This window comes from Scyliorhinus torazame, chromosome 10, assembly GCF_047496885.1.
Source record: "Scyliorhinus torazame isolate Kashiwa2021f chromosome 10, sScyTor2.1, whole genome shotgun sequence".
NCBI lineage: Eukaryota > Metazoa > Chordata > Chondrichthyes > Carcharhiniformes > Scyliorhinidae > Scyliorhinus > Scyliorhinus torazame.
The window spans coordinates 1,267,934-1,295,273 of NC_092716.1; the positions used below are offsets into that span (position 1 = coordinate 1,267,934).

General features: G+C 50.6%; 1 protein-coding gene across 1 annotated transcript in view; it reads right to left on the reverse strand.

The window, feature by feature from the left end:
• The window catches only part of cdh15 (cadherin 15, type 1, M-cadherin (myotubule)), a 203,829-nt gene that overhangs the window by 20,650 nt on the left and 155,839 nt on the right, over nt 1–27,340 (reverse strand). Inside the window, exons 11-12 of the mRNA XM_072517717.1 lie at nt 15,655–15,894; nt 7,925–8,061 (exon numbers count right to left, since the gene is read on the reverse strand). Of these exons, the coding sequence (XP_072373818.1) occupies nt 7,925–8,061; nt 15,655–15,894 (377 nt within the window). The remainder of the gene's footprint in view (nt 1–7,924; nt 8,062–15,654; nt 15,895–27,340) is intronic.

Here is a 27,340-nt window from a genome sequence, read left to right on the forward strand (position 1 = left end):
GTTGAGGCAGTGCACGAGGAACAAGAGGCGACAAGGTGAAGAGGAAGAGAGACACAAGCAGAAGATCCTGTATTGTTCTTGCAAAGAAAGGCTGGGCCAGCAGGTTTCCCGGTCCAGGGCTGAGGGCAGGGCGGCAGCAACAATGAGGTGAGCCCGCCAGTCAGCAGCCATCGAGCAGCAAAGGGTGACTCGACCCGGGCAGGCTGAGGAGGGCCGGCTAGCAGCAGCAAGGTGAAGGGTGCTGGGGCTGGGCGAATGCCAGCTATTCGGGGTCAGCAGCTGTCTGTGGTGATATGCCTGTGCACAGTTTTGTAGATAGTTAGTAATGCAACCTCTAACCAGCTGGTGGTGTCAGACATCCTTCACGTGACTTGAGATACCCAGCAGATGGTAGTAGGACGTACGAGAGGATGGTCGCACTTCGAGTAGTTCCAGGAGAATGCAGTGAATTTGTTTCGTAGTTATTGTCTGTGTAGTAATCTGTTAGTTATCTTTCCACGTGTTTGTTAATAAATCATCTAAAGATAACGACAGAAAAGATGAGGCGAAGTAAGCCGAAGAACGAAAAGAGAAGGTTCTTCCTCCGATCTGGTGAATTACAGCCATCTGCAACTCAACGCAATAAACGACAGTGAAGTTCGAGATGGAAGGTTTAAAGGCACCCTACCAGCTTCAAGTCTCGGGTAACATAGACGAAAACTGGCATGTTTTCAAACAGCAGTTTAAAATATGTCTCAGGCCTTGGCCTGCAGGTACAGCCTGACAAGAGGCGCATTGCGTTACTGCTCACGGTAGCAGGTCCTCAAGCAATTGAAATCTACAATACTTTCGCTTTTGACAGCGAAGAGGAAAGCAAGAGCTACGATGAGGCATTGATCTCTGAAGAAAAACAAAACATTTGAACGTTACATATTTCATACGTGTTCCCAGAAACTAGGTGAATCTTTTGACAGCTTTGTAACCGACTTGAGGCAGAAGGCCCAGTCCTGCAATTTCAGTCATCTAAAATTATCGATGATCCGTGACCAAATAGAATTTGGGATATCGAATGATGAACACTGTGAGAGATTGTTACGGGAAGAAGACCTGAAATTGGAAAATGCAATTAAGATCTGCCATGCGAGTGAGCTGGCTGCACAGCAAATCAGTACACTCAGCCGGAAACATTTTGGCGCCAATATGGAGGAAGACAAAGCCAGCACCATCAACACTGTGACGCAGTTCAATAAAAAACATGGTCTCTGTGCGGGCGGACAAAGCAGACAACCGGGTCCATCATTTTATGCCAGAGATGTGGGCATTCGACATGGCCCACAGCAATGTCCAGCATATGGAAATTTGTATTCCAAGTGTGGCCGTACAAATTATTTTGCTCAACAATGTTTTTCGCGTCCTACAATGGACCAAACCGGGACAGTCAATGCGATTGATGAGATGTCCCTTGAAGAATTATTTTTCGTAGATCTGATTTCAACCAAGGACACGATGAGTCCAAACATGACAACTGAAGAGGTCTTGCTGACCAGTTGACACAATAGTGATGATGAAGCTGAAACCATCGGAAACAGACTCTAGTGATGCTGAACGACACATTGGTAAAATGCGACCTCGATACGGGAACACGGGCTAACCTCCTCAGTCTGCCGATTTGCATGGCCTACAGGTTAAACCGAAAGTCGTCAATCAACCGGGACTGCTGATAGGCAACAATGGGAATGATACTGAGATGCTGGGTGTGTGAACTCGAAGCATGGGTGCACGGCAGAAATCACACAATACCATTGTGGACATGAACAGCAAGTCCACCCTAGGAGCGTATGCGTGTGGGGCCCAGAACCGAGTTGAGCAGCTGCACGTTCCAGACAGCGAGGCAACAGAAGATTACTGCGACTCAACACAAGATACAGTGGCGCAGTTATCCAGTGACATAAAAACAATAGTGAAAGTGGAGGAAGATCAACCAGAGACAGAGAGGGAGGATCCAACGGGAACTCCAGAGTTCTGGTTAGCGGTTTGAGAATGAGGATTTGCTCAGTGACATGATACCGGAGCATGATGAGTCCATCCTGCAGCATCTACAAGATGTTGCTGTGGATTTCACAGATCCGGGGCAGCCAATGAGCTTCATGCTGGAGTTCAAGTTTGAATCGAATGCGTTTTTCACAAATGAGGTGCTCGCAAAAACATACCAGACGGAGCCGTGGCCTGATGGGTCGAGCTTCTTCTTATTTACAATCACGAGAAGCACAGGCTGCCACATCGACTGGAAGAAAGGAAAAAATGTCACACTGAAAACCATTAAAATGAGGCAGACACATAAGGTTCAGGATACTCGTAAAACAAGTACAAAAAGTGTGCTCAATGATTCTTGGTTCAACTTCTTCACTTCTCCTGAGGTTCCAGAGCACAGAGTGTTAGATGGAAGATCGGCAGCAAGTCTCGCTGCTGACTTGGAAATCGATAATTTTTTACATGAACACACAGTTCCACAAGCAGTGTGATACTTCGCGGAAGACGCTATTACAGACGATGATGATGAGTACGATGATGATCATTACGACGCTATTACGGACGATGATGATGAGTACGATGATGATCATTACGATAATGAAAACTACGACGACCATGATTACGATGAGGGAAGTGGAGACTCAGGTAAAAAGCCAGAAGGGGACGACAGTGAAACACCATCCCGCTGATTTGGCCGGAATGACAAGGTAATCACAAGGGACGCCCGGACTGCGCAGGACACCGAGAAGTGTGAAAGCTCGGAGATGGCGCACGCAGAGGTGGAAACTGAGATTGCAGTAGCTGACACATCATCCCCATCCTGGAGAAACTGGCTCCAGAGGCATTCGGTAAATCATCTCAGGCCCACAAAATGGTTCTGGTAGTGGACTCCCCAATACTCGAGGCCACTCCACCAGAAGACGTGCTAGAGGAGCAGATGGCTGTATCTGTGCAGCTCCACAACAACAGACGATACCTACATCATATTACCAGATTACTTGGCTCTTCAGGAAAAGATGACCGAGGCCTTATCATATCGAGTGATGATGAGCCATCACTTGGGGCTCAAACACAGGATGTAGGGACAGAACACAATCTTGGGGACGTGGATCCAACCCAGACACCAGAGTGCGAGGCTCTGCAGCCGGTCCTGATGATGCAGACTTGACCACGACTGCACAGTCCCCCATAGGTCAGCCAACAATCCACAAGCAACTACCCCAGTAGCACAGTCCAGCGGTATGACGGGTGCTATCAAAATAAAAACAAAAAAGAGGCTCAGTCACAGGATCCCTCCCTCAAAAAAGAAGATGAAGAGGAGAGTGGAGGATACCCTGGGTCCCACCTGTGCTACTAAACAAGAGGACATCAACAATATGGGCGTCAGACCAGAATGTTATCGACGATACAGCCAAAAGCATCGCGCTATGAAATTAAAGAAGCTGATGATGCAGACAAAGCCAGCAAGGAAACCGGTCTTCAGGATGCATCGCGTCAAGAGGCTAAACACGGTGATTGACAAAAAAGGCGTGTAAGAAAACCGGTATTCCACAAGCAAAGGCGATGTCAGGAAGCTGATAAGAGCCCAGAAGATCAACGGAGCGATGTTGTCGCAGATGTACAATAAGCTGTGCACCAGGCATACCATATTGTTTGAAGCACAGTTGTGTAACATGTGTAAACATTATTTTAATTCATTTTTTACGGGATGTGGGTGTCGCTGGTTAGGCCAGCATTTATTGCCCATCCATAGTTGCCCTTCAGAAGGTGGTGAGGAGTTGCCTTCTTGAACCACTGCAGTCCCTGAGGTGTAGGCACATCCACTGTGCTGATAGGAATGGAGTTTCAGGATTTTGTCCCAGTGACAGCGATATATTTCCCAGTCAGGGTGGTGAGTGAGTTGGAGGGGAACCTCCAGGTGGTGGGGTTCCCAGGTATCTGCTGCTCTTGTCCTTCTAGACGGGAGTGGTCCTTGGTTTGGAAGGAGTTGTCTAAGGAACCTTGGTGAGTTACTGCAGTGTATCTTATAGATGGTACACACGGCTGCCACTTTTCGTCAGTGGTGGATAATTTGAATATTTTTTGTGGAAGGAGCAATCAAGCTGGCTGCTTTGTCCTGGATGGTGTCGAGCTTCTTGAGTGTTGTTGGAGCTGCACTCATCCAGGCAAGTGGAGAGTATTCCATCACATTCCTGACTTGTGCCTTGTAGATGGTGGGCAGGTTTTGGGGGGTCTGGAGGTGAGTTACTCTCCGCAGGATTCCTGGCCTTTGACCGGCCCTGGTAGCCATAGTATTAATATGACTAGTCCAGTTCAGTTTCTGATCAATGATAACCCCAGGATGTTGATTATGGGGATTCAGCGATGGTAATGCCATTGTATAGCAAGGGGCGGTGGTTAGATCCTCTCTTGTAGGAGATGGTCATTGTCTGACACTTGTGTGGAGCAAATGTAACTTGTCACTTGTCAGCCCGAGCCTGGATATTGTCCGGGTCTTGCTGCATTTGGACAGGGACTGCTTCATTATCTGAAGAGTCGCAAACGATGCTGAACATTGTGCAGTCATCTGTGAACATCGCCACGCCTGACCTTATGATTGAATGGAGGTCATTGATGAAGCAGGTGAAGATGGTTGGGCCGAGGGCACTACCCTGAAGAACTCCTGCAGTGATGTCCTGGAGTTGAGATGATTGGCCTCCAACCACCACAACCATCTTTCCTTGTGCCAGGTACAATAATACAAAGTATGTTTTGTAAGACACAGTTATATTTAAATATCAACGTTAACAGTTCCAAAGGAAAGGGGATGTGGTGATATGCCTGTGCACAGTTTTGTAGATAGTTAGTAATGCGACCTCCAACCAGCTGGTGGCATCAGACATCCTTCTCGAAACATGAGATGTATATTTTTGTGGCTTGCACCTTTGCTTTCTGGGGGCAAGGGTGGGTTCAGGAGGGGGCGAAGTGGAAATGGCGGGAAAGTGAAGTTGAGGATGTCAGATCAGCCATGATCTCTTGAATGGCGGAGCAGACTCGATGGGCTGAATGGCCTACTTCTGCTCTAATATCCTATGGTCATGGGGAAAGGGGGCAAAAAGCGAGGTGAGCGCGGGACCTCAAAGTGTAAATTCGCCTCTGTCTGTATCTTTAGTTCACAAAGATCGATCAATCTCAGATTCCAAATTATATTGTATACAGGGGAAGAGGATTATATATAGAAAACATGGATTATATACAGAGGGTGGGGAATATATACAGAAGGGTGCAGATTATATACAGAGGGGTGGAGATTATGTACAGAGGGTGGAGATTATATACAGAGGGTGGGGATTATATACAGAGGGGTGGAGATTATGTACAGAGGGTGGAGATTATATACAGAGGGTGGGGATTATATACAGAGGGTGGGGATTATATACAGAGGGTGGGGATTATATACAGAGGTGTGGGGATTATATACAGAGGGGTGGGGATTATATACAGAGGTGTGGGGATTATATACAGAGGGGTGGGGATTATATACAGAGGGTGGGGATTATATACAGAGGGTGGGGATTATATACAGAGGTGTGGGGATTATATACAGAGGGTGGGGATTATATACAGAGGGTGGGGATTATATACAGAGGTTGGGGATTATATACAGAGGGTGGGAATTATATACAGAGGTGTGGGGATTATATACAGAGGGGTGGGGATTATATACAGAGGGTGGGGATTATATACAGAGGGTGGGGATTATATACAGAGGTGTGGGGATTATATACAGAGGGTGGGGATTATATACAGAGGGTGGGGATTATATACAGAGGGTGGGGATTATATACAGAGGTTGGAGATTATATACAGAGGGTGGGGATTATATACAGAGGTGTGGGGATTATATACAGAGGGGTGGGGATTATATACAGAGGGTGGGGATTATATACAGAGGGTGGGGATTATATACAGAGGTGTGGGGATTATATACAGAGGGTGGGGATTATATACAGAGGGTGGGGATTATATACAGAGGTAGGGGATTATATACAGAGGGTGGGAATTATATACAGAGGGTGGGGATTATATACAGAGGGTGGGAATTATATACAGAGGGGTGGGGATTATATACAGAGGGTGGGGATTATATACAGAGGGGTGGGGATTATATACAGAGGGTGGGGGTTATATACAGAGGGGTGGGGATTATATACAGAGGGTGGGGATTATATACAGAGGGTGGGGATTATATACAGAGGGTGGGGATTATATAGAGGGGTGGGGATTATATACAGAGGGTGGGGATTATATACAGAGGGTGGGGATTATATACAGACGGCGGGGAATATATACAGAGGGTGGGGATTATATACAGAGGGTGGAGATTATATACAGAGGGTGGGGATTATATACAGAGGCATGGGGATTATATACAGGGGGTGGCGATTATATACAGAGGGTGGGGATTATATACAAAGGGGTGGGGATTATATACAGAGGGTGGGGATTATATACAGAGGGGTGGGGATTATATACAGAGGGTGGGGATTATATACAGAGGGTGGGGATTATATACAGAGGGGTGGGGATTATATACAGAGAGGGTGGGGATTATATACAGAGGGGTGAGGATTATATAGAGAGGGTGGGGGTTATATAGAGAGGGTTGGGGATTATATACAGAGGGTGGGGATTATATACAGATTGTGGGGATTATATACAGAGGGTGGGGATTATATACAGGGGTGGGGCTTATATACAGAGGGTGGGGATTATATAGAGGGGTGGGGATTAGGTACAGAGGGGTGGGGATTATATACAGAGGGTGGGGATTATATACAGAGAGGTGGGGATTATATACAGAGGGTGGGGATTATATAGAGGGGTGGGGATTATATACTGAGGGTGGGGATTATATACAGAGGGTGGGGATTATATACAGAGGGGTGGGGATTATATACAGAGGGTGGGGGTTATATACAGAGGGGTGGGGATTATATACAGAGGTTGGGGATTATATACAGAGGGTGGGGATTATATGCAGAGGGTGGGGATTATATAGAGGGGTGGGGATTATATACAGAGGTTGGCGATTATATACAGAGGGTGGGGATTATATACAGAGGGTGGGGATTATATACAGAGGGTGGGGATTATATACAGAGGGTGGGGATTATATAGAGGGGTGGGGATTATATACAGAGGGTGGGGATTATATACAGAGGGTGGGGATTATATACAGAGGGTGGGGATTATATACAGATTGTGGGGATTATATACAGAGGGTGGGGATTATATACAGGGGTGGGGCTTATATACAGAGGGTGGGGATTATATAGAGGGGTGGGGATTAGGTACAGAGGGGTGGGGATTATATACAGAGGGTGGGGATTATATACAGAGAGGTGGGGATTATATACAGAGGGTGGGGATTATATAGAGGGGTGGGGATTATATACTGAGGGTGGGGATTATATACAGAGGGTGGGGATTATATACAGAGGGGTGGGGATTATATACAGAGGGTGGGGGTTATATATAGAGGGGTGGGGATTATATACAGAGGTTGGGGATTATATACAGAGGGTGGGGATTATATACAGAGGGTGGGGATTATATAGAGGGGTGGGGATTATATACAGAGGTTGGCGATTATATACAGAGGGTGGGGATTATATACAGAGGGTGGGGATTATATACAGAGGGTGGGGATTATATACAGAGGGTGGGGATTATATAGAGGGGTGGGGATTATATACAGAGGGTGGGGATTATATACAGAGGGTGGGGATTATATACAGAGGGTTGGGATTATATACAGAGGGTGGGGATTATATAGAGGGGTGGGGATTATATACAGAGGGTGGGGATTATATACAGAGGGTGGGGATTATATACAGAGGGATTATTCACTATTTGTGAGTTGCTCACTGACCTGATCTTCCTCTCCTCCTCCCTGCTCATCATAGTTTAAAATGTTGTCCCGAATGTCATCTTCAGAATCTGCCAAGAGTGCCTTGTGATGGTGATGGCGATGAAGGCAGTCGGAAACTGCTACCAGCAAAATGAGAACTGGCACAGCAAGAGCATGAGGAAAAGAGAGAGAGAATATAAATCAGCATGATCGCCATAAATGATCAGCACAGGACCTGGGGGAAGAGTTCCTCTATCAAACTCTTCAGATCCCTAACCAGGCAGAGCTTGCTTTATCAGGTGCTTTGGCATATGGGCCTTGCTAGTTAGGCCAGCATTTATTGTTCATCCCTAGTTGCCGCTGAGAAGGTGGTGGTGAGTTGCCTTACTGAACCCACTGCAGTCCCTGAGGTGTAGGTACACCCACAGTGCTGTTAGGGAGGAAGTTCCAGGATTTTGCTCCAGCAACAGTGAAGTAATGGCGATATATTTCCAGTCAGGGTGGTGAGTGACTGGGAGGGGAACCTCCAGGTGGTGGGGTTCCCAGGAATCTGCTGCTCTTGTCCTTCTAGATGGTAGTGGCCGTGGGTTTGGAAGGTGCTGCCTAAGGAACCTTGGTGAGTTATTGCAGTGCATCTTGTAGATGGTACATGTTGCAGCCTGCACTGGAAAAATACCATCAGCGGTGCCTTCGCAGGATTCTCCAAGTGTGACAAGACAGTCTCACCATCACTCTCCTCTCACAAGCCAACGTGCTCATCACTCAAAACCAACTCCGATGGACAGGACATAGAGTAATTTTGTAGAGTAATTTCATAGAATTTACAGTGCAGAAGGAGGCCATTCGGCCCATCGAGTCTGCACTGGCTCTTGGAAAGAGCACCCTACCCAAGGTCAACACCTCCACCCTATCCCCATAACCCAGTAACCCCACCCAACACTAAGGGCAATTTTGGACACTATGGGCAATTTATCATGGCCAATCCACCTAACCCGCACATCTTTGGACTGTGGGAGGAAACCGGAGCACCCGGAGGAAACCCACGCCCACACGGGGAGGATGTACAGACTCCGCACAGACAGTGACCCAAGCCGGAATCGAACCTGGGACCCTGGAGCTGTGAAGCAATTGTGCTATCCACTGTGCTACCGTGCTGCCCTTTTTTTTTTCTAAAATCAACCCATTCGTAGCCTGACATCAGACACACATAGCAATTGTTTATTCAGAATTCAGTAGCAGCAGGAATCTACCAGGAACAAAGAAAAGTACAGCACAGGAACAGGCCCTTCGGCCCTCCAAGCCTGTGCCGACCATGCTGCCCGACTAAACTACAATCTCTACACTTCCTGGGTCCGTATCCCTCAATTCCCATCCTATTCATGTATTTGTCAAGATGCCCCTTAAATGTCACTATCGTCCCTGCTTCCACCACCTCCTCCGGTAGCGAGTTCCAGGCACCCACTACCCTCTGTGTAGAGGACAGTGAAAAAACTTTTGAGCTGTCCTCAAAATATCCCTGTTCATCATTGTTCATCAGCGAACATTGTCACTTCAGTATTACATCAGAGCGAGTGAAGGCATCCGGTAAGTGAGAGATGTTGAAAATATGAAACATTCCTGCTGGCTTATGAGCGACTCTGGCTTGTACTGACCGATATAGAACATAGAAAAATACAGCACACAACAGGCCCTTCGGCCCACGATGTTGTGCCGAACCTTTGTCCTAGATTAATCATAGATTATCACACTGGGCTAAATCGTTGGCTTTGAAAGCAAACCAAGAAGGCCAGCAGCACGGTTCAATTCCCGTCCCAGCCTCCCCGAACAGGCGCCGGAATGTGGCGACTAGGGGCTTTTCACAGTAACTTCATTGAAACCTACTTGTGACAATAAGCGATTTTCATTTCATTTCATTTCAGAAGGAGGCCATTCGGCCCATTGAGTCTGCACCGGCTCTTGGAAAGAGCACCCTACCCAATGTCAACACCTCCACCCAACACTAAGGGCAATTTTGGACACTAAGGGCAATTTATCATGGCCAATCCACCTAACCTGCACATCTTTGGACTGTGGGAGGAAACCGGAGCACCCGGAGGAAACCCACGCAGACACGGGGAGGATGTGCAGACTCCGCACAGACAGTGACCCAAGCAGGAATCGAAACTGGGACTCTGGAGCTGTGAAGCAATTGTGCTATCCACAATGCTACCGTGCTGCCCTTAAGAACAAATAAATCTACACTATATCATTTTACCGTAATCCATGTACCTATCCAATAGCTGCTTGAAGGTCCCTAATGTTTCCGACTCAACTACTTCCACAGGCAGTGCATTCCATGCCCCCACTACTCTCTGGGTAAAGAACTTACCTCTGACATCCCCCCTATATCTTCCACCATTCACCTTAAATTTATGTCCCCTTGTAATGGTTTATTCCACCCGGGGAAAAAGTCTTGGACTGTCTACTCTATCTATTCCCCTGATCATCTTATAACCCTCTATCAAGTCGCCCCTCATCCTTCTCCGTCCCTCAACCTTTCCTCGTAAGACCTACTCTCCATTCCAGGCAACATCCTGGTAAATCTCCTTTGCACCTTTTCCAAAGCTTCCACATCCTTCCTAAAATGAGGCGACCAGAACTGTACACAGTACTCCAAATGTGGCCTTACCAAAGTTTTGTACAGCTGCATCATCACCTCACGGCTCTTAAATTCAATCCCTCTGTTAATGAACGCTAGCACACCATAGGCCTTCTTCACAGCTCTATCCACTTGAGTGGCAACTTTCAAAGATGTATGAACACAGACCCCAAGATCTCTCTGCTCCTCCACATTGCCAAGAACTCTACCGTTAACCCTGTATTCCGCATTCATATTTGTCCTTCCAAAATGGACAACCTCACACTTTTCAGGGTTAAACTCCATCTGCCACTTCTCAGCCCAGCTCTGCATCCTATCTATGTTTCTTTGCAGCCGACAACGGCCCTCCTCACTATCCACAACTTCACCAATCTTCGTATCGTCTGCAAATTTACTGACCCACCCTTCAACTCCCTCATCCAAGTCATTAATGAAAATCACAAACAGCAGAGGACCCAGAACTGATCCCTGCGGTACTCCACTGGTAACTGGGATCCAGGCTGAATATTTGCCATCCACCACCACTCTCTGACTTCTATCGGTTAGCCAGTTCGTTATCCAACTGGCCAAATTTCCCACTAGCCCATGCCTCCTTACTTTCTGCAGAAGCCTACCATGGGGAACCTTATCAAATGCCTTACTAAAATCCATGTACACTACATCTACTGCTTTACCTTCATCCACACACGCTTGGTCACCTCCTCAAAGAATTCAATAAGATTTGTAAGGCAAGACCTACCCCTCACAAATCCGTGCTGACTATCCCTAATCAAGCAGTGTCTTTCCAGATGCTCAGAAATCCTATCCTTCAGTACCCTTTCCATGACTTTGCCTACCACCGAAGTAAGACTAACTGGCCTGTAATTCCCAGGGTTATCCCTATTCCCTTTTTTGAACAGGGGCACGACATTCGCCACTCTCCAATCCCCTGGTACCACCCCTGTTGACAGTGAGGATGAAAAGATCATTGCCAACAGCTCTGCAATTTCATCTCTTGCTTCCCATAGAATCCTTGGATATATCCCGTCAGGCCTGTGGGACTTGTCTATCCTCAAGTTTTTCAAAATGCCCAACACATCTTCCTTCCTAACAAGTATTTCCTCGAGCTTACCAGTCTGTTTCACACTGTCCTCTCCAACAATATGGCCCCTCTCATTTGTAAATACAGAAGAAAAGTACTCGTTCAAGACCTCTCCTATCTCTTCAGACTCAATACACAATCTCCCGCTACTGTCCTTGATCGGACCTACCCTCGCTCTAGTCATTCTCATATTTCTCACATATGTGTAAAAGGCCTTGGGGTTTTCCTTGATCCTACCCGCCAAAGATTGTTCATGCCCTCTCTTAGCTCTCCTAATCCCTTTCTTCAGTTCCCTCCTGGCTATCTTGTATCCCTCCAATGCCCTGTCTGAACCTTGTTTCCTCAGCCTTACATAAGTCTCCTTCTTCCTCTTTACAAGACATTCAACCTCTCTTGTCAACCATGGTTCCCTCACTCGACCATCTCTTCCCTGCCTGACAGGGACATACATATCAAGGACACGTAGTACCTGTTCCTTGAGCAAGTTCCACATTTCACTTGTGTCCTTCCCTGACAGCCTATGTTCCCAACTTATGCACTTCAATTCTTGTCTGACAACATCGTATTTACCCTTCCCCCAATTGTAAACCTTGCCCTGTTGCACGCACCTATCCCTCTCCATTACTAAAGTGAAAGTCACAGAATTGTGGTCACTATCTCCAAAATGCTCCCCCACTAACAAATCTATCACTTGCCCTGGTTCATTACCAAGTACTAAATCCAATACTGCCCCTCCTCTGGTCGGACAATCTACATACTGTGTTAGAAAAGCTTCCTGGACACACTGCACAAACACCACCCCATCCAAACTATTTGATCTAAAGAGTTTCCACTCAATGTTTGGGAAGTTAACGTCACCCATGACTACTACCCTGTGACTTCTGCACCTTTCCAAAATCTGTTTCCCAATCTGTCCCTCCACATCTCTGCTACTATTGGGGGGCCTATAGAAAACTCCTAACAAGGTGACTGCTCCTTTCCTATTTCTGACTTCAACACATACTACCTCAGTAGGCTGATACTCCTCGAACTGCCTTTCTGCAGCTGTTATACTATCTCTAATTAACAATGCCACCCCCCCACCTCTTTTACCACCCTCCCTAATCTTATTGAAACATCTATAACCAGGGACCTCCAACAACCATTTCTGCCCCTCGTCTATCCAAGTTTCCGTGATGGCCACTACATCGTGGTCCCAAGTACCGATCCATGCCTTATGTTCACCCACCTTATTCCTGATGCTTCTTGCGTTGAAGTATACACACTTCAACCCATCTCCGTGCCTGCAAGTACTCTCCTTTGTCAGTGTTCCCTTCCCCACTGCCTCATTACACGCTTTGGCGTCCTGAATATCGGCTACCTTAGTTGCTGGACTACAAATCCGGTTCCCATTCCCCTGTCAAATTAGTTTAAACCCTCCCGAAGAGTACTAGAAAACCTTCCTCCCAAGATATTGGTGCCGCTCTGGTTCAGATGCAACCCGTCCTGCTTGTACAGGTCCCACCTTCCCCAGAATGCGCTCCAATTATCCAAATACCTGAAGCCCTCCCTCCTACACCATTCCTGCAGCCACGTGTTCAGCTGCACTCTCTCCCTATTCCGAGCCTCGCTATCACGTGGCACCGGCAACAAACCAGAGATGACAACTCTGTCTGTCCTGGCTTTTAACTTCCAGCCTAACTCCCTAAACTTGTTTATTACCTCCACACCCCTTTTCCTACCTATGTCGTTGGTACCAATGTGCACCACGACTTCTGGCTGCTCCCCCTCCCCCTTAAGGATCCTGAAGACACGATCCGAGACATCCCTGGCCCTGGCACCCGGGAGGCAACATACCTTCCGGGAGTCTCGCTCGCGACCACAGAATCTCCTATCTATTCCCCTAACCATTGAATCTCCTACTACTATTGCTTTTCTATTCTCCCCCCTTCCCTTCTGAGCCCCAGAGCCAGACTCAGTGCCAGAGACCTGGCCGCTAGGGCCTCCCCCCGGTAGGTCATCCCCCCCAACAGCATCCAAAACGGTATACTTGTTTTGAAGGGGAACGGCCACGAGGGATCCCTGCACTGTCTGCCTGTTTGTTTTCTTTCCCCTGACTGTAACCCAGCTACTCTTGTCCTGTACGTTAGGTGTGATTACCTCCCTGTAACTCTTCTCGATCACCCCCTCTGCCTCCCGGATGATCCGAAGTTCATCCAGCTTCAGCTCCAGTTCCCTAACACGATCTTTGAGGAGCTGGAGTTGGGTGCACTTCCCGCAGATATAGTCAGCGGGGCACCGGTGGTATCCCTCACCACCCACATCCTACAGGAGGAGCATGCAACTGGCCTAGCCTCCATCCCCTCTTACCTTACAGAATATAGCTGCCCTGTGGACCAACAGGATCTCCGCCCTCCGACTCTGCTCCCAGTCAGCTGCACTCTCTGTAAACTCCTGGCTCTCTTCTCACTCTTTGTGGAAATGTAGGAAACAAAATGAAAGGAGCCCCTTACTCCCTCCTCACCTAACTCCCTCAGTCACCAAACTCTCACTATCGCACTCAAATGCACCAAATTCAGCACTCCCTGAGTCACCAAACTCTCACTGTGCCGCCCAATTGAATGTTTGTGGAAAGGGTAGCAATCAAGAGGGCTGCTTTGTCCTGGATGGTGTGAAACTCCAGTTATTGAAGCTGCACTCGTCCAGGCAAGTGGATGTTGATAGTGGGGGATTCAGCAATGTAAATGCCATCGAATGTCAAGGGGAGATGGTTAGATTGTCTCTTGTTGGAGATGGTCATTGCTTGGCTCTTGTGTAGCTCAAGTGTTACTTGCCACTTACCAGCACAAGCCTGAATTTTATTATGGACACCAGCTACTTCAGTATCTAAAGAATTGCAAATGGTGCTGAACATTGTTCATCAGCGAACATTGTCACTTCAGTATTACATCAGAGCGAGTGAAGGCATCCGGTAAGTGAGAGATGTTGGTGGCCTGTGTCTAGCCTACCCCTAACCCTTAACCTCAACCCCTAACCCCAACCCCTAACCTCAACCTTAACCCCAACCCCTAACCCTAAAATTAACCCCAACCCCTAACCTTAACCCCAACCCCTAACCCTAACCTTAACCCCTAACCCTAACCTTAACCCTAACCCTAACCCGAACCCGAACCTTTACAAAATATAACCCTGGCCCTACCCTAATCCTAACCGTAATGCAAGTCCACGCTAATCCTAACCCAACGCCGCACAATGTTGTTGCTACATTTATATAAATATTGCCCGAACCCTAATCCAGCCTAACCCTCACCATAACCCGAAAACAAAATTAGACCAAATTTTAAGCCACTAGATTTTGGGGGCAAATGTTGCAAGCCTAAAGGCTTGTGGCCCAGCCATAGCAAGAGCCCAGTCTTTGCTACAATTTACAAAATATTACCCTAACCATTCCCCTCGGGAGCTAACATCGCTAACATCGAGCAGAAACTGAGAGCTTCCTGATGAAAGTGGATCTGAAATCTGTCCCCAGTCAACCAGAATTCTCCACCACCAATGGCAGCCAATTCAATCCTCCATCAACTCCTCTTGCACCAGCCCTGTTCAACCTATAGGGGCTGGTTCAGCACAGTGGGCTAAACAGCGGACATGTAATGCAGAACAATACCAGCAGCGCGGATTTAATTCCCGTACCGACCTCCCCGAACAGGTGCTGGAATGTGGCAACTAGGGGCTTTTCACAGTAACTTCATTGAAGCCTACTTGTGACAATAAGCGATTATTATTAATAGTCCATCCCAGCCCAGTTCCCCATTACTTCCACAGCTCCACCTCCAAACAGAACCCCCGACAAAATCTACAGGATGGTCCACTGGAATTCACTGGGTTGTCGGGAGTTCTGCTCTAGGACACTGAGCACAGTAACGGGGCTCACACCACAGCCTGATTCACATTAAACCCAGTGACTGGCTGATGTAACACTCTGGACAAGATGTGAAAGAGATGCTGGGGGAATGGATCAGATGACTGGGAGTGCAAATAAAATGTGATACTCACAGAGTAGGAGCAGGACACTGACGAGAATCACCATGGCAGCTCCAAAGCTCAGACCCACATGGGTACCCAGGAGGGCAGCTACTCCCGGTGTGCAATCCCCTCTCACACTGCAGAAACAGACGGTCACATTCAGCATGTGGTCCTGCCACAGACGAGGCTCCCCTGAGTCACTCACTCGAATCTGGAGGCTGTAGGTACCCTCACTGACATCCTGCTGAGCCTTCAGCCGAGAGTGGGTGTCTGTCAGAGCGAGAAGACACAAGCTGAAAACCACCGTCATCTCAAAATCCCTCCACAGCCAAGTTCCCGAATCGCACACTCCATCAGTGACATTCCCTCCGTCATTCTCAGTTCTCCAAATTCAGAATCAATAGTTAAAGCTCGGAGAACACACAGGTTTCAGAATCTGGGCAGGGAGCAGCTCCCAGGGCGGGCGAAAGATGGGTTTGGGTATCAGGACGAGAGGATGGATTGGTGTTGCTGAGGATTTGGTTCGAGGTCAGGGTTTGGGAATTGTCGAATTCCCCTCACACTGACCCCCCCTCATCAGGGCAAAATTGGGCATCGTTTGGGGAGGAATCACCCATTGGCTCAGACATTGGATAAGAGGTAAACTTAAGCAAGGAGTCAGGAGGGCTAGAAGGGGGTCACGAAAAGTCATTGGCAAATAGGGTTAAGGAAAATCCCAAGGCTTTTTACACGTACATAAAAAGCAAGAGGGTAGCCAGGGAAAGGGTTGGCCCACTGAAGGATAGGCAAGGGAATCTATGTGTGGAGCCAGAGGAAATGGGCGAGGTACTAAATGAATACTTTGCATCAGTAATCACCAAAGAGAAGAAATTGGTAGATGTTGAGTCTGGAGAAGGGGGTGTAGATAGCCTGGGTCACATTTAGATCCAAAAAGACGAGGTGTTGGGTGTCTTAAAAAATATTAAGGTAGATAAGTCCCCAGGGCCTGATGGGATCTACCCCAGAATACTGAAGGAGGCTGGAGAGGAAATTGCTGAGGCCTTGACAGAAATCTTTGGATCCTCGCTGTCTTCAGGGGAAGTCCCGGAGGACTGGAGAATAGCCAATGTTGTTCCTCTGTTTAAGAAGGGTAGCAAGGATAATCCCGGGAACTACAGGCCGGTGAGCCTTACTTCAGTGGTAGGGAAATTACTGGAGAGAATTCTTCGAGACAGGATCTACTCCCATTTGGAAGCAAATGGACGTATTAGTGAGAGGCAGCACGGTTTTGTGAAGGGAAGGTCATGTCTCACTAACTTGATAGAGTTTTTCGAGGAGGTCACTAAGATGATTGATGCAGGTAGGGCAGTGGATGTTGTCTATATGGACTTCAGTAAGGCCTTTGACAAGGTCCCTCATGGTAGACTAGTACAAAAGGTGAAGTCACACGGGATCAGGGGTGAGCTCGCAGGGTGGATACAGAACTGGCTAGGCCATAGAAGGCAGAGAGTAGCAATGGAAGGGTGCTTTTTTTTAATAAATATTTTATGGAAAAGTTTTGGTCAACCAACACAGTACATTGTGCATCCTTTACACAATATTATAACAACACAAATAACAATGACCTATTTTATAAACAAAAAATGAATAAATAATAAATAACAAAAATGAAAACTAACCCTAATTGGCAACTGCCTTATCACAAGTAACACTCTCCAAAAATATAATTTAACAGTCCAATATATAATTATCTGTCGCAACGACCTATACATATTATACAGTATATATTAACAACCCTGAGAGTCCTTCTGGTTCCTCCTCCTCCCCCCCCACCCCCCCCCCCCGATCCTGGGCTGCTGCTGCTGCCTTCTTTTTTCCATTCCATCTATCTTTCTGCGAGGTATTCGACGAACGGTTGCCACCGCCTGGTGAACCCTTGAGCCGACCCCCTTAGAACGAACTTAATCCGCTCTAGCTTTATGAACCCCGCCATGTCATTTATCCAGGTCTCCACCCCCGGGGGCTTGGCTTCTTTCCACATTAACAATATCCTGCGCCGGGCTACTAGGGACGCAAAGGCCAAAACATCGGCCTCTCTCGCCTCCTGCACTCCCGGCTCTTGTGCAACCCCAAATATAGCCAACCCCCAGCTTGGTTCGACCCGGACCCCCACTACTTTTGAAAGCACCTTTGTCACCCCCATCCAAAACCCCTGTAGTGCCGGGCATGACCAAAACATATGGGTATGATTCGCTGGGCTTCTCGGGCACCTCGCACACCTATCCTCCACCCAAAAAAATTTACTGAGCAGTGCTCCAGTCATATGCGCCCTGTGTAATACCTTAAACTGAATCAGGCTTAGCCTGGCACACGAGGACGACGAGTTTACCCTGCTTAGGGCATCTGCCCACAGCCCCTCCTCGATCTCCTCCCCCAGCTCTTCTTCCCATTTCCCTTTTAGTTCATCTACCATAGTCTCCCCTTCGTCCCTCATTTCCCTATATATATCTGACACCTTACCATCCCCCACCCATGTCTTTGAGATCACTCTGTCCTGCACCTCTTGTGTCGGGAGCTGCGGGAATTCCCTCACCTGTTGCCTCGTAAAAGCCCTCAGTTGCATATACCTGAATGCATTCCCTTGGGGCAACCCATATTTCTCGGTCAGCGCTCCCAGACTCGCGAACTTCCCATCCACAAACAGATCTTTCAGTTGCGTTATTCCTGCTCTTTGCCACATTCCATATCCCCCATCCATTCCCCCCGGGGCAAACCTATGGTTGTTTCTTATCGGGGACCCCCCCCAAGGCTCCAGTCTTTCCCCTATGCCGTCTCCACTGTCCCCAAATCTTCAGTGTAGCCACCACCACCGGGCTTGTGGTGCAGTTCCTCGGTGAGAACGGCAATGGGGCTGTCACCATAGCCTGTAGGCTAGTCCCCCTACAGGACGCCCTCTCTAATCTCTTCCACGCCGCTCCCTCCTCCTCTCCCATCCACTTACTCACCATTGAAATATTAGCGGCCCACTAATACTCACTTAGGCTCGGTAGTGCCAGCCCCCCCCCTATCCCTGCTACGCTGTAAGAATCCCTTCCTCACTCTCGGGGTCTTCCCGGCCCACACAAAACCCATGATGCTCTTTTCAATCCTTTTTTAAAAAAGCCTTCGTGATCACCACCGGGAGGCACTGAAACACAAAGAGGAATCTCGGGAGGACCACCATCTTAACCGCCTGCACCCTCCCTGCCAGTGACAGGGATACCATATCCCATCTCTTGAAATCCTCCTCCATTTGTTCCACCAACCGCGTTAAATTTAACCTATGCAATGTGCCCCAATTCTTGGCTATCTGGATCCCCAGGTAACGAAAGTCCCTTGTTACCTTCCTCAACGGTAGGTCCTCTATTTCTCTACTCTGCTCCCCTGGATGCACCACAAACAACTCACTTTTCCCCATGTTCAATTTATACCCTGAAAACTCCCCAAACTCCCCAAGTATCCGCATTATTTCTGGCATCCCCTCCGCCGGGTCTGCCACGTATAGTAGCAAATCGTCCGCATACAAAGATACCCGGTGCTCTTCTCCTCCTCTAAGTACTCCCCTCCACTTCTTGGAACCCCTAAACGCTATCGCCAGGGGCTCAATCGCCAGTGCAAACAATAATGGGGACAGAGGGCATCCCTGCCTTGTCCCTCTATGGAGCCGAAAATATGCAGATCCCCGTCCATTTGTGACCACGCTCGCCATCGGGGCCCGAGACAACAGCTGCACCCATCTAACATACCCCTCTCCAAAACCAAATCTCTTCAACACCTCCCACAAATAATCCCACTCCACTCTATCAAATGCTTTCTCGGCATCCATCGCCACTACTATCTCCGTTTCCCCCTCTGGTGGGGCCATCATCATTACCCCTAACAGCCTCCGTATATTCGTGTTCAGCTGTCTCCCCTTCACAAACCCAGTTTGGTCCTCGTGGACCACCCCCGGGACACATTCCTCTATTCTCATTACCTTGGCCAGGATCTTGGCATCCACATTGAGGAGGGAAATAGGTCTATAGGACCCACATTGTAGCGGGTCCTTTTCCTTCTTTAAGAGAAGCGATATCGTTGCTTCAGATATAGTCGGGGGCAGTTGTCCCCTTTCCTTTGCCTCATTAAAGGTCCTCGTCAATACCGGGGTGAGCAAGTCCACATATTTTCTATAGAATTCGACTGGGAATCCATCCGGTCCCGGGGCCTTTCCCGCCTGCATGCTCCTAATTCCTTTCACCACTTCTTCTACCTCGATCTGTGCTCCCAGTCCCACCCTTTCCTGCTCTTCCACCTTGGGAAATTCCAGCCGATCCAAGAAGCCCATCATTCTCTCCCTCCCATCCCGGGGTTGAGCTTCATATAATTTTTTATAAAATGTCTTGAACACTCCATTCACTCTCTCCGCTCCCCGCTCCATCTCTCCTTCCTCATCCCTCACTCCCCCTATTTCCCTCACTGCTCCCCTTTTCCTCAATTGGTGTGCCAGCAACCTGCTCGCCTTCTCCCCATATTCGTACTGTATACCCTGTGCCTTCCTCCATTGTGCCTCTGCAGTGCCCGTAGTCAGCAAGTCAAATTCTACATGTAGCCTTTGCCTTTCCCTGTACAGTCCCTCCTCCGGTGCTTCCGCATATTGTCTGTCCACCCTCAAATGTTCTTGCAGCAACCGCTCCCGTTCCTTACTCTCCTGCTTCCCTTTATGTGCCCTTATTGATATCAGCTCCCCTCTAACCACCGCCTTCAACGCCTCCCAGACCACTCCCACCTGGACCTCCCCATTATCATTGAGTTCCAAGTACTTTTCAATGCACCCCCTCACCCTTAGACACACCCCCTCATCTGCCATTAGTCCCATGTCCATTCTTCAGGGTGGGCGCCCTCCTGTTTCCTCCCCTATCTCCAAGTCTACCCAGTGTGGAGCGTGATCCGAAATGGCTATAGCCGTATACTCCGTTCCCCTCACCTTCGGGATCAACGCCCTTCCCAGCACAAAAAAGTCTATTCGCGAGTAGACTTTATGGACATAGGAGAAAAACGAGAACTCCTTACTCCTAGGTCTGCTAAATCTCCACGGGTCTACACCTCCCATCTGCTCCATAAAATCTTTAAGTACCTTGGCTGCTGCCGGCCTCCTTCCAGTCCTGGACTTCAACCTATCCAGCCCTGGTTCCAACACCGTATTAAAATCTCCCCCCATTATCAGCTTTCCCATCTCTAGGTCCGGACTGCGTCCTAGGATCCGCCTCATAAAATTGGCATCATCCCAGTTCGGGGCATATACGTTTACCAAAACCACCGTCTCCCCCTGTAGTTTGCCACTCACCATCACGTATCTGCCCCCGTTATCCGCCACTATCGTCTTTGCCTCGAACATTACCCGCTTCCCCACTAATATAGCCACCCACCTGTTTATCGCATCTAGCCCCGAATGGAACACCTGCCCCACCCATCCTTTGCGTAGCCTAACCTGGTCTATCAGTTTCAGGTGCGTTTCCTGTAACATAACCACATCTGCCTTAAGTTTCTTAAGGTGTGCGAGTACCCGTGCCCTCTTTATCAGCCCGTTCAGCCCTCTCACGTTCCACGTGATCAGCCGGGTTGGGGGGCTTCCTACACCCCCCCTTGTCGATTAGCCATCCCCTTTTTCCAGCTCCTCACCCGGTTCCCACGCAGCTGTATCTCCCCCAGGCGGTGCCCCCCCGCCCATCCCCTCCCATACCAGCTCCCCCCTCTCCCCAGCAGCAGCAACCCAGTAATTCCCCCCTCCCACCCCCCCCCGCTAGATCCCCCGCTAGCGTAATTACTCCCCGCATGTTGCTCCCAGAAGTCAGCAAACTCTGGCCGACCTCGGCTTCCCCCATGACCTCGGCTCTCACCGTGCGACGCCCCCTCCTTCCTGCTTCTCTATTCCCGCCATGATTATCATAGCGCGGGAACCAAGCCCGCGCTTCTCCCTTAGCTCCGCCCCCAATGGCCAACGCCCCATCTCCTCCACCTCCCCTCCTCCCCCCATCACCACCTGTGGAATAGAAAAAAGTTACCACATCGCAGGATTAGTACATAAAACTCCTCTTTCCCCCCTTTTTAACCCCCCTCTTCGCCCCCCACATTCGCCCCACCACTTTGTTCAAACGTTCTTTTTAATAACCCGCTCATTCCAGTTTTTCTTCCACAATAAAAGTCCACGCTTCATCCGCCGTCTCAAAGTAGTGGTGCCTCCCTCGATATGTGACCCACAGTCTTGCCGGTTGCAGCATTCCAAATTTTATCTTCTTTTTATGAAGCACCGCCTTGGCCCGATTAAAGCTCGCCCTCCTTCTCGCCACCTCCGCACTCCAGTCTTGATAAACGCGGATCACCGCGTTCTCCCATTTACTGCTCCGAGTTTTCTTTGCCCATCTAAGGACCATTTCTCTATCCTTAAAACGGAGGAATCTCACCACTATGGCTCTGGGAATTTCTCCTGCTCTCGGTCCTCGCGCCATCACTCGGTATGCTCCCTCCACCTCCAACGGACCCGCCGGGGCCTCCGCTCCCATTAACGAGTGCAGCATCGTGCTCACATATGCCCTGACGTCCGCTCCCTCCGCACCTTCAGGAAGACCAAGAATCCTCAGGTTGTTCCTCCTTGCGTTGTTCTCCAGTGCCTCCAACCTTTCCACACATCGTTTCTGATGTGCCTCATGCGTCTCCGTCTTCACCACCAGGCCCGGTATGTCATCCTCATTCTCGGCTGCCTTTGCCTTCACGACCCGAAGCTCCCGCTCCTGGGTCTTTTGTTCCTCCTTTAGCCCTTCAATCGCCTGTAGTATCGGGGCCAACAGCTCTTTCTTCATTTCCTTTTTGATCTCTTCCACACAGCATTTCAAGAACTCTTGTTGTTCAGGGCCCCATGTTAAACTGCCACCTTCCGACGCCATCTTGGTTTTTGCTTGCCTTCCTTGCCGCTGTTCTAAAGGATCCACTGCAATCCGGCCACTTTCTCCTCCTTTTTCCATCCGTATCCAGGGGGGATTCCCTTCTGGTTTACCGCACAGTGTTTTTAGCCGTCAAAATTGCAGTTGGGGCTCCTATCAAGAGCCCAAAAGTCCGTTTCACCGGGAGCTGCCGAAACGTGCGACTCAGCTGGTCATCGCCGCACCCGGAAGTCCTCTAAAGGATGCTTTTCTAATTGGAGGGCTGTGACCAGTGGTGTTCCACAGGGATCAGTGCTGGGACCTTTGCTCTTTGTAGTATATATAAATGATTTGGAGGAAAATGTAACTGGTCTGATTAGTAAGTTTGCAGACGACACAAAGGTTGGTGGAATTGCGGATAGCGATGAGGACTGTCGGAGGATACAGCAGGATTTAGATTGTTTGGAGACTTGGGCGGAGAGATGGCAGATGGAGTTTAATCCGGACAAATGTGAGGTAATGCATTTTGGAAGGTCTAATGCAGGTAGGGAATATACAGTGAATGGTAGAACCCTCAAGAGTATTGAAAGTCAAAGAGATCTAGGAGTACAGGTCCACAGGTCATTGAAAGGGGCAACACAGGTGGAGAAGGTAGTCAAGAAGGCATACGGCATGCTTGCCTTCATTGGCCGGGGCACTGAGTATAAGAATTGGCAAGTCATGTTGCAGCTGTATAGAACCTTAGTTAGGCCACACTTGGAGTATAGTGTTCAATTCTGGTCGCCACCAGAAGGATGTGGAGGCTTTAGAGAGGGTGCAGAAGAGATTTACCAGAATGTTGCCTGGTATGGAGGGCATTAGCTATGAGGAGCTGTTGAATAAACTCGGTTTGTTCTCACTGGAACGACAGAGGTTGAGGGGCGACCTGATAGAGGTATACAAAATTATGAGGGGCATAGACAGAGTGGATAGTCAGAGGCTTTTCCCCAGGGGAGAGGGGTCAATTACTAGGGGGCATAGGTTTAAGGTGAGAGGGGCAAGGTTTAGAGTAGATGTACGAGGCAAGTTTTTTACGCAGAGGGTAATGGGTGCCTGGAACTCGCTACCGGAGGAGGTGGTGGAAGCAGGGATGATAGTGACATTTAAGGGGCATCTTGACAAATACATGAATAGGATGGGAATAGAGGGATAAGGACCCAGGAAGTGTAGAAGATTGTAGTATAGTCGGGCAGCATGGTCGGCACGGGCTTGGAGGGCCGAAGGGCCTGTTCCTGTGCAGTACATTTCTTTGTTCTTTGTTCTTTGTTTGAGGCTGATATAAATTTGGGGAATGAGGGGAGGGGGAGAGCAATTCACACCTTACGCTGTTTACTGGATCTCAGGCCCCAGGATTGGAGAGACACAGAATTTATAATAATTGAAAGCATTAGTTTTAAGTTAAGATTTGTTGCCAAGTTGTGGTAATCAAAGGATATTATTAGGTTTGATACAGAGTAAAAGTCGAAACTATTCCATCAAACATTCCCTCCCAGTCAACAATGGTCGGGAGTGAGTGGCATTCAGGGACCTGAATTTCCCCAACTCATTTCACCCTAAAACTGCCTCACACTGACCCCCTCACACTGACCCCCCCTCACACTGACCCCCTCACACTGACCCACCCTCACACTGACCCCCCCTCACACTGACCCCCTCACACTGACCCCCTCACACTGACCCCCCCTCACATTGACCCCCCTCACATTGACCCCCTCACACTGACCCCCTCACACTAACCCCCCTCACACTGACACCCCCTCACACTGACCCCCCCTCACACTGACCCCCCTGAACTGACCCCCTCACACTGACCCCCCTCACACTGACCCCCCCTCACACTGACCCCCTCACACTGACCCCCTCACACTGACCCCCCCTCACACTGACCCCCCCTCACACTGACACCCTCACACTGACACCCCTCACACTGACCCCGTCACACTGACCCCCCCTCACACTGACCCCCTCACACTGACACCCCTCACACTGACCCCCCCTCACACTGACCCCCCCTCACACTGACCCTCTCACACTGACCCCCCCTCACACTGACCCCCCCTCACACTGACACCCTCAAACTGACACCCCTCACACTGACCCCGTCACACTGACCCCCCCTCACACTGACCCCCTCACACTGACACCCCTCACACTGACCCCCCCTCACACTGACACCCCTCACACTGACCCCGTCACACTGACCCCCCCTCACACTGACCCCCTCACACTGACCCCCCCTCACACTGACCCCCTCACACTGATCCCCTCACACTGACCCCCTCACACTGACCCCCTCACACTGACCCCCTCACACTGACCCACCCTCACACTGACCCCCTCACACTGACCCCCTCACACTGACCCCCCCTCACACTGAACCCCTCACACTGACCCCCTCACACTGACCCCCTCACACTGACCCCCCCCTCACACTGACCCCCTCACACTGACCCCCTCACACTGACCCCCCCTCACACTGAACCCCTCACACTGACCCCCTCACACTGACCCCCCCTCACACTGACCCCCTCACACTGACCCCCTCACACTGACCCCCTCACACTGACCCCCTCACACTGACCCCCCCTCACACTGACCCCCCCTCACACTGACCCCCTCACACTGACACCCTCACACTGACACCCCTCACACTGACCCCGTCACACTGACCCCCTCACACTGACCCCCCTCACACTGACCCCCTCACACTGACCCCTTCACACTGAACCCCTCACACTGACCCCCCCTCACACTGACCCCCCCTCACACTGACCCCCCCCACACTGACCCCGCCTCACACTGACCCGCCCTCACACTGACCCCCTCACACTGACCCCCCCTCACACTGAACCCCCTCACACTGACCACCCCTCACACTGACCCCCTCACACTGACCCCCTCACACTGACCCCCCCTCACACTGACCCCCCCTCACACTGACCCCCCCACACTGACCCCCTCACACTGACCCCCCTCACACTAACCCCCCCACACTGACCCCCTCACACTGACCCCCCTCACACTAACCCCCCTCACAGTGACCCCCCTCACAGTGACCCCCTCACACTGACCCCCCCTCACACTGACCCCCTCACACTGACCCCCCTCACACTGACCCCCCTCACACTGACCCCCTCACACTGACCCTCCCTCACTGACCCCCCCTCACACTGACCCCCCCTCACACTGACCCCCCCTCACTGACCCCCCCTCACAGTGACCCCCTCACACTGACCCCCTCACACAGACCCCCCTCACACAGACCCCCTCACACTGACCCCCTCACACTGACCCCCTCACACTGACCCCCTCACACTGACCCCCCTCACACTGACCCCCCTCACAGTGACCCCCCTCACACTGACCCCCCATCACACTGACCCCCCCCTCACACTGACCCCCCCTCACACTGACCCCCTCACACTGACCCCCCCTCACACTGACCCCCCCTCACACTGACCCCCCCTCACACTGACCCCCCTCACACTGACCCCCCTCACACTGACCCCCCTCACATGACCCCCCCCCACACTGACCCCCCTCACACTGACCCCCCCTCACACTGACCCCCCCTCACACTGACCCCCATCACAGTGACCCCCTCACACTGACCCCCCTCACACTGACCCCCCTCACACTGACCCCCCCTCACACTGACCCCCTCACACTGACCCCCCCTCACACTCACCCCCCTCACACTGACCCCCCCTCACACTGACCCCCTCACACTGACCCCCCTCACACTGAACCCCTTCACACTGACCCCCCCTCACACTGACCCCCTCACGCTGACCCCCCTCACACTGACCCCCTCACACTGACCCCCCTCACACTGACCCCCCCTCACACTGACCCCCTCACACTGACCCCCCCTCACACTGACCCCCCTCACACTGACCCCCCCACACTGACCCCCTCACACTGAACCCCCCTCATACTGACCCCCCCCTCACGCTGACCCCCTCACACTGACCCACCCTCACACTGACCCCCCCTCACACTGACCCCCTCACACTGACCCCCTCACACTGACCCCCCCTCACACTGACCCCCTCACACTGACCCCCCTCACACTGACCCCCTCACAGTGACCCCCCTCACAGTGACCCCCTCACACTGACCCCCCCTCACTCTGACCCACCTCACACTGACCCCCCTCATACTGACCCCCCTCACGTTGACCCCCTCACACTGACCCCCCCTCACACTGACCCCCCCTCACACTGACCCCCTCACACTGACCCCCCTCACACTGACCCCCTCACAGTGACCCCCTCACAGTGACCCCCTCACACTGACCCCCCTCACACTGACCCCCACTCACACTGACCCCCCTCACACTGACCCCCCTCACACTGACCCCCTCACACAGACCCCCCCCCACACTGACCCCCCACACACTGACCCCCTCACACTGACCCCTTCACAGTGACCCCCTCACACTGACCCCCTCACACTGACCCCCCTCACACTGACCCCCCCCTCACACTGACCCCCCTCACACTGACCCCCCCTCACACTGACCCCCCTCACTGACCCGCCCCTCACACTGACCCGCCCCTCACACTGACCCCCCCTCACACTGACCCCCCCTCACTGACCCCCCCTCACACTGACCCCCTCACACTGACCCCCCCTCACTGACCCGACCCTCACACTGACCCCCTCACACTGACCCCCTCACACTGACCTCCCCTCACACTGACCCCCTCACACTAACCCCCTCACACTGACCCCCTCACACTGACCCCCTCACACTGACC